This window comes from Hibiscus syriacus, unplaced genomic scaffold (assembly GCF_006381635.1).
Source record: "Hibiscus syriacus cultivar Baekdansim isolate YM2019G1 unplaced genomic scaffold, ASM638163v2 tig00008289_pilon, whole genome shotgun sequence".
In the NCBI taxonomy this organism is placed as follows: Eukaryota; Viridiplantae; Streptophyta; class Magnoliopsida; order Malvales; family Malvaceae; genus Hibiscus; species Hibiscus syriacus.
This window is the reverse complement of record NW_024062162.1, coordinates 585,001-593,445: the sequence shown is the minus strand read 5'-3', so window position 1 is coordinate 593,445 and position 8,445 is coordinate 585,001. Positions and strand designations below refer to the sequence as shown.

At 31.0% G+C, this 8,445-nt stretch overlaps 1 protein-coding gene across 1 annotated transcript in view; it reads left to right on the top strand.

The window, feature by feature from the left end:
* The first annotated feature begins 3,098 nt into the window (after nucleotides 1-3,098).
* Nucleotides 3,099-8,445, top strand: part of LOC120202221 (MADS-box transcription factor 23-like) — a 15,878-nt gene continuing 10,531 nt past the window's right edge. The window contains exons 1-3 of the mRNA XM_039202677.1: nucleotides 3,099-3,280; nucleotides 3,380-3,461; nucleotides 3,549-3,610. Coding sequence (XP_039058608.1) covers nucleotides 3,099-3,280; nucleotides 3,380-3,461; nucleotides 3,549-3,610 — 326 coding nt within the window. The remainder of the gene's footprint in view (nucleotides 3,281-3,379; nucleotides 3,462-3,548; nucleotides 3,611-8,445) is intronic.

The following is an 8,445-nucleotide window of genomic DNA, read 5'->3' as shown; positions in this document are numbered from 1 at the left end:
TATAATATTATAAAAACATTTATTTATGTTTTAAAATTTAATTAATTATTTATTTGAAATAATATTATTTTTTAAATTATCTATTTAATTTTAAATAATTTAAATTTAGGATAAATTATACTTTTACTATCAAACTAATGCTTTGGTTGCATACAATATTATTTAAAATTAAATAGATAATTTAAAATTAATATTTATTTCAAATAAATAATAATATGATTTTAAAAAATAAATATTTTAAAATATTTTCATAATATTATACCTAAACTTTTTAGAATAATTTAATATAAATTTTCTAAATACATAAAAGTAATTATTTACTTTTTATTTCAAATAAAGTGAAATTATTCTTAATTTAATAATGATACAAGTATTATAATAAAAATACATTCGCATTATAGTTGAATGGCTAAATAATTAAAGTGTCACATATTTGAATTTTATAATCGTAAAAAAATATTGATTTTGTGGCAATATTATTATATAAGTTAAATACAAAATATGATAAAATTAATATAAATGACTAGCTTAATTCGATAGTTGAGTGCCTTACATTTTATGTAAGAAGCTTAGGTTTAATTCATGCTAGAGCAAGAATGGTTTCTTTTATTTTATCCTCATAATTGGTGACATGTGTCACTATTTAATTGGTTGAATAAAATTATTTAAAAAATACTAACATAGAAATAGAAAAATGATGTGAAAATTAAAAAAAATAAAAAAATTAACATGTCATGTCACATCACATTATCGTTAATGGTTTTGAAGAAAATAAAGTTTAAGTATTAAAACGAAATAAAAATGATAGTGTAGGTACTAAACATATAATTTATCCTTTTAATATTTACTTAATAAGGACAATTTAGCTAATGATACGTTTCAATACATCGCCTTCATATGTTGCAATATGTGACTTGCATTGTAGACTTATCCGTATTGAAATATATTATGTTTTCTTTAATTTTTTATTATCTCAAATTATTTTTTAATAAAGAGGCGGCAATGGATGTTAAGTTAATTATACATCATGGAAAAACCTTTCACCTCTTATCACCCAAGGCCCAAGCACTTCTCTTTCACCTTCTTATAATAGTTTCTTATGTTTATGACTATATCCCTCCAAATAATGATTTTATACTAACATATTTAATGCAAGTACTAAAATTTTTAATCTCATATTGGGTTTTTATCTCTTTTATTATTTTTTTCATAGTATGGTATAATTATAATGTAATATTTGTTCAATATTTTTCTTAGTTATTGATAATATGCATATACACTGTAATACATCTGCTTGAAATTATAACATTTGAGAAGAACAACACTCTCTTTAACCACTGAAATCGTTTGATAAGTTTCATCTCTTTAATCACTAAAGCGCTTGATAATTCCATCTCTTTTATTATTACTTCTAAATTACATAATTTTACAACATTGGATTGTTTCATTCATTATCACAAGTTTAATTGATTAACCGAGCAAAATTTGAGTACAATAAATTAGATAATTTCAAAGAATTTCATCAGGAATTTTTATATTAAAGGTGTATTGAACAATAAACAATCCTTAAAATAATTTTTGTAGTACAAGAGAATGTTGTCTCTTTAGAGGTCTTAAGTTTGAATAGTTGTGTCTACATGTTGTGTGCATAATCAATTGATTAAGAAAATTCAAACAGATACTGCCTTATAACCACCCAAAACTAATAAAAAAATAATTTAAAAAAGTTTAATATAAAAAGTGCATAAACTATACATTTTTTTATTTATGTGCCTAAACTTTTTTCAATCAATCTAGGTGTCTAATGTTACAAATTTAAGTGTCTCGACCTAACTACAGTTAAAAAAACTCGTTAAGTGACATGTGTCGCATTCATGTAATTTAAAATCTTTATTTAAAATTATAAAAATGTTATTATATTTATAAAAAAATATTTAATTTCTCTAAAATTACAAAAAAGTCTCAAATCCCTAAAACCAACCTTAAAATCCCTAATCCTAACCTTACCTTCCTTGTCGATCACGGTCACAACCACTACCATTGAGGTCGCATGGTTTTGCGATTTAGGGTTCATCTAGATAACTTTGTTCTTTGTTGGGTAGGGTTCGATGATTGTTATGGTGGTTGTTCCTTAGGTAATTGGTTATTGGTGGAGGTGCAGTTGGGTGGAGGTTCGATCGACGATAACGATGGCAAGGGGGTGGACGGCGTGGGTTTAAGGATTAAAATTAAGATTTTTAATATTTTTGAGTTTTTTTTAATTTAAGGTAATTTTGAGTTTTTTTCAAAAAAAAATATAATTTTAAAATTTTTTATTTTAAATAAAATTTTAAAATTCTATAAATATGACATGTGTCGGATAACAAAAATTTTAACCACCGTTATGAATTAGACACTTAAACAACTATATTAACTTCAAAAATTAAACAACTAAATGAGAAAATATGATATAATTTAGGTGATTATTTTATTAAGCTTAAAAAAACAATGACCAATTATAAAAATCCTTCAATTTTTATTAACAAACGTGTCGATCATCTATACGTTTATAGAGACATAATTCTGGTTTCCATGCCGGTACACCACCCACGAATCCTGGTTCCCTCCGAATGTCAGTCCCGGGATACTTTTCTCAGTCTCTGGATTTCTATTTTAATGCTACTCGCCATATATTGCCGACATATGTCCATTCAAAATCTAACTCCGCATCCAGGTATTCTCCCACATCGATCAAGACGAGTTTTGTTAGATTCACTGACAGATGTCGGTAGCGAGTATGAAGCTACTAAGCCACTTGGGGGAGTAGTGAACAATGAAAACCAATAAACATATTTCGGCTCCATGTTTTAAGTCGTAACAGATGTTTTACCTGATCTCTGAAAACTGCTTTCAGCCTACCATTTAGAACACAAATACACTTTCCCTAAACTTCGATCCATAATTAGCTTAAACCCAGGTAAGCTTTTCATCTTTACATTGATTTGCATCCCTAAATCCCCTTTTTTATTTTCGATGATTAGGGTTTTAATTGATTACTTAATACCATCCTTGTATGTATAATTTTCCCCAGTTCTGGATCGATCCTGGAAAAGAAGCAAATGGGAAGAGGGAAGGTAGAGGTAAGAAAAATAGAGAATTCATCGAGCAGACAAGTGACGTTCTCAAAAAGAAGAAATGGGTTATTGAAGAAAGCAAAGGAATTAGCCATTCTCTGCGATGCTGAAGTTGGGTTGATCATCTTTTCCTGTACTTCCAAGATCCATCATTTTGCCAGCTCCAGGTCTCTCTTGTTTCTTTCTTTCTTATCTCTATTTTTTATAATTAATATTGATAATTGATATAGAGTGAATATGTTTGGACTATGTATCATATATACCAGCATGAAATCTGTTATAGAACGTTACAACAAGCTTCGAGATGAACATCACCATCAACTACTTAATCCTTCTTCTGAATTGAAGGTAATCATTTTTCTTCTATTCTCTCCATAATTTTTGAAAATTACATGTCCTATTTTTCATCATTAGTATTGATTTTCTGGTTGGTAGTTTTGGAAAAAAGAGATATCAAGCTTGAGGCAACAACTGCAGTACTGGCAAGACTACCACAGGTACTCACCCTCCATAAGTTACTTGATATTTCCTAGCATCATGCATGTAATTCATAAAGCAAAGATAACCAACAACCATAACATGTATCATTAAACAGATAATAATATCATTAAGCAATCTGGTACCAATGATAGAGTTGGTACCAGTGAAGGATCTAGAAATTAAAAAATGGAGGTCCAAAATTTTAATACCCTATTCTAAAAAAATTTGGGTATGCAAATTTTCTTTTCTTTTTCTATTCCTATTAACAAACTAAACTAAATTTAACACTATTCTCAAAATAATGAGTGAGCAATGGTTCCCCTAGGGAGCCATTAACATATGCCCCTGGTTGGTACCCAGTCTCACTCAAAAATTATACAGTAATTCCTACCAACATGACATAAGAAATAATTGTCTGGTATCACTAAACATTTAGGTTGCTCGATCATAGATATTTAGATAATTTATCGACACACATACATAGGTGTTCATAGATCACGCAAATCAACCATCTTCCACTAAGGCAAATCAATGTAGCTTGATTAAATAGTCACGATCATGCATCAATAAGGAACAGACATTTCCTTGCAGTTCACCATACAACTTATTCTCAATCATAGCTCATTCATTCTTAGAATGTTACTTAACGGTTAAACTATCTTTTATAAGACTTATTAAGTAATTATGAATGATCATTTAAGTTGTGAGGAATTCATTATCATTTTTTACATATAGGATAATTTTTTCATTTAACACTAAAATGTATTTTAGCATTCAAGGCATTTCCATTAATATCAAACACTTAGGGAGAAGAAGGCCTCTTTTAAATAAGACCTAATGATAATTGACACATTTTATCAAGTTAAAATCTTCAAATCCAATCATTAAGCTTGTAGGGATAATTTTTTTTTATAATTTTGTACTTGAATTTTGATAATTTTTACCACTTAATTTTTTTTCCGGTCATTTAGTGAATAAAGACCTTCTATGCTCATATAATCATTATGGGTGAATACTAAATTTCTTCCTTCAATTTAAAAGCCAAATCAAGCTTAAAGTAATTTTGGGTCTTGATACCAAGCATGGAGTATCAATATTTATCTTAGGGTATCAATACTTCGGAGCGATATTGATATCAAATTGACATTTTGGAATATAACATTTTGTCTCGGTATTGATACCGAATGTGTAGTATCGATACATTAAGAATGAGTATTAATACTTTTTTCATATTTTACCTAAATTTTTACCTATTCGATTTCATATGATATCAACATCATAAGAATAATATTGATACTAGAACTCAAATTTGACCATTTCAAGCTTGAAAAATCACATCCAATACCCTTGTAAACACTTGTTTTAAGGCCCTGATTAATTCCCAAGTCTTATGGGAGTAGTGTGGGATCATATAACATCATTTTTACATGCGTTTAACAACACAATCGTCAAAATAATCATTTAGCATGCTTATCACGAAACACAAACATGCATCGTACCAACATGTAAAACATCACGTTTATGAAATCTAAGAAACATTTTAAAGTTTAAAGTATACTGCCTTGGCTCAAAACATTAAAAAAACCCCTTGCTTAACTCCTTCCAAACTTTTCCTTCCCTTTTGCACAAAAGGGGTAACTTATTTCTTTTACTAAAACAAACAAGCATCAAAGTAAATTTCTAATCAAACATAATACTAAGGGAAGTATTAACACGAATTTAGAAACATATTAATACCATAAATCAAGCCTATAATAGCTCTATGACCAAACCCTTCTTATGTCCTCCATAAAGCTTCAATCACCTCCCATGAAGGTGATGAGCTTATTTTGAAACCTTTGAGATTTTAAGAATAAATCTTACTTCTCTTGATCCCAAATGGTTAGTTAAGGCGATAAAAACCAGCTCTTTAAAGTCTAAGAACTTAGGATTATTTAGAAGAAATTTGGAGAAAGAATGCGTGAAGAAGAGATGAATGAAAAAGGTGGGTGAGCTAATGCTCGTCTTCCCCCTTTAAACCCCACGTAGGATTAGAGAAATCAACCATGATTTTCTTTAACGATATAATTATCCTTCTGGTCCTTTCTCATTTGATCTAAAATAAAATAAAAAATCTAGAGGCCGATTAAGCCTAATTATCTCTCGATTGGGCTCATATTTTGTCTATTAAATTTAATTATATTCTCAATCGGTATATAAATATCTCGAGTCAACTCTCATATGTTAATTCAGAATTTGGTTCAATACAATACATCTTTATTTGCCAGCCCGGAGCTCAAATTGTTATGGTCTCAGGTATAGGACCACGTATGAATAGAACTACATTGCACAATCATCTTCTTGTTATGCTTTCTAGCTATGATTCTCGTAAACGGATAATCCACTTTCGAGACTCAATTTGAGTGAGTTGTTGATCTCGATTTTTCTCGACTTTGTTGAATAGGAAAAGACCTATATAGAAGTTACAATGAAAGAGATAAACTTTTAGCTAATAAAGACTCCTAGTAAAATTGAAAAAAAAACTCCTAATAAAAAATAAATAGATAAAACCTAAGTAGAATTTTTATAAAAACCCTAAAAATATGAGGTCTCTATATAACGCATCGTAAGGTTTCATTTTACGTGGGATGAATTTGAGCTATTTTTCTGTCTATTGCCTGTGACTCAATTCCAGAATCTTATTGCCTAAGAAGTGCACAAATAACACTCCAGTTTTATTTTATTTTTTTTGTAGTATTGTACTGTAGTTACACTGTTCTTATAACCAGTGATTCTCCGGTCAGTGGCAGATGTAAGGGTTCTTTAGAAGAGAAAGTATCCATTTTAAAATTCGAAATTTTTTATGTTAGTCGTTCATTTTATTAACAGTGTCTATCTTAAAGTTTTAGTTGTATTCATCACATAAAAAATTATGTTATTAATGTATACATACTTTTTTTTCTCAACAAATTAAATTTTATTAAAGAATCAGGGAAGAATATCTCATTTAAATTCTCTCTAGACTTAAATGGAGGAAAAGAGTACATTCCCGAAAGTAGAATTAGCAAATGCATAGAGTATACACCCTCAACTGGGTTTCACCAGTACAGAGCAATGTTGAAAATTCAATATTAGCCTAAATGTTCACACCTAAATTAATTTGATGTCATTGCTTACATCAATTTAGTTTTGATGTCATTGCTTACATCAATTTAGTTAGGTGAAAATTAAGTATTTTTCTCATGTTTTAATTTCAATGGTTTAGATTATTTAGTGTTTATTTTAATGAGTGGTTTAGATTGTTTCTTGTAACCTATAAATACCCTACTTGTATTTGAGTTTTATCATCCAACAATCAAAGCTTAATTATAAGCATTTGAAAACTTTCTTAAGAGTTCTTCCCTTTAAAAATTTTGTGAGATTATTCTAAAGAGAGTTTTTTTTTTCTTCTCGATCAATTAGAGTTTTTACTCTATTTTGATTCTACAATTGGTATCAGAGCCACGTTTTAAAGATCTCTTGAAATTCTGAGTATGCTCTGTGGCTGCAGTTTTTAACTGATCTTCCACATCAGAAAATATTTCTTGAGTTATTGTCGAGGTTATTACAAACCTTGTGGAGCTTCTTTGTGTTTAGAGTAATTTAGTACTCTGCACGTTTGTTACTCAAGCTTGTTCGGTGTAGTCAAAGCCTTGCCGTTAAGATGGGTGATCTTCAAGTAGTTGGAGGAATCAAGAAGCTCAACAACAAAAACTACAACACGTGGGCAACATGTATGGAGTCATACTTACAAGGTCAAGACCTTTGGGAGGTTGTCGGTGGTGGTGAAGTTACACAACCGGCGACAGAAGATGCCAATGGAATCTTGCGAAAGTGGAAAATTAAAGCAGGCAAAGCAATGTTTGCTTTAAAGACCACAATTGAAGAAGAAATGTTGGAGCACATCCGGGATGCTAAAACACCAAAGGAAGCATGGGACACTTTTGTTACACTCTTTTCAAAGAGGAACGATACAAAATTGCAACTTCTTGAGAATGAACTTCTATCAATGGCACAACGCGACATGGTGGTTGCCCAATACTTTCACAAGGTGAAGTCGATATGCCATGAAATTTCAGAATTAGATCCGACAGCTGCTATTGGGGAAGCCAGGATAAAAAGAATAATTGTCCATGGTTTGAGACCCGAATATCGAGGGTTTGTTGCCGCTGTACAGGGATGGCTGACACAACCATCGCTTGTTGAGTTCGAAAATTTGCTTGCAGGTCAAGAAGCCATGGCCAAGCAAATGGGAGGAGTCTCGCTGAAGGGTGAAGAGGAAGCGCTCTACACCAGCAAAAGCAGAGGCACTTTTCAGCGGTATACTGGCAATGGATCTAAAAAAGATGGTGACAAGGTGAAAAATTACCAAGGAAAGGGAGGCCCTCATTCAGGGGGAGCTTCCAAGAATCGCGGTAATAGTAGAAAGTTCGATGGCAAGTGTTACAATTGTGGGAAGTTGGGCCACATGGCAAAAGACTGTTGGACCAAGAAAAAGCCTGTTGAAAGTAATACTGCTACTTCTTGTTCGAAGGAGAATAGTGAAGATGGTTGGGATGCTGAAGCGTTATTTGCTACGGAGTAAGAAGAATTAGCTCTCACGGTAACAACACCAGAACGGATTGACTACAAGAATGATTGGATCGTAGATTATGGCTGCTCAAATCATATGACGGGTGACAAACAGAAGTTACAAAACCTGTCTGAGTACAATGGAGGTCGTGTGGTGGTGACAGCTGACAACTCAAGGTTACAGATAACTCACATCGGTAAGACAATAGTTACTCCTCGATATAATACTAACCAGGTGCAACTCCAAGATGTTTACCATGTC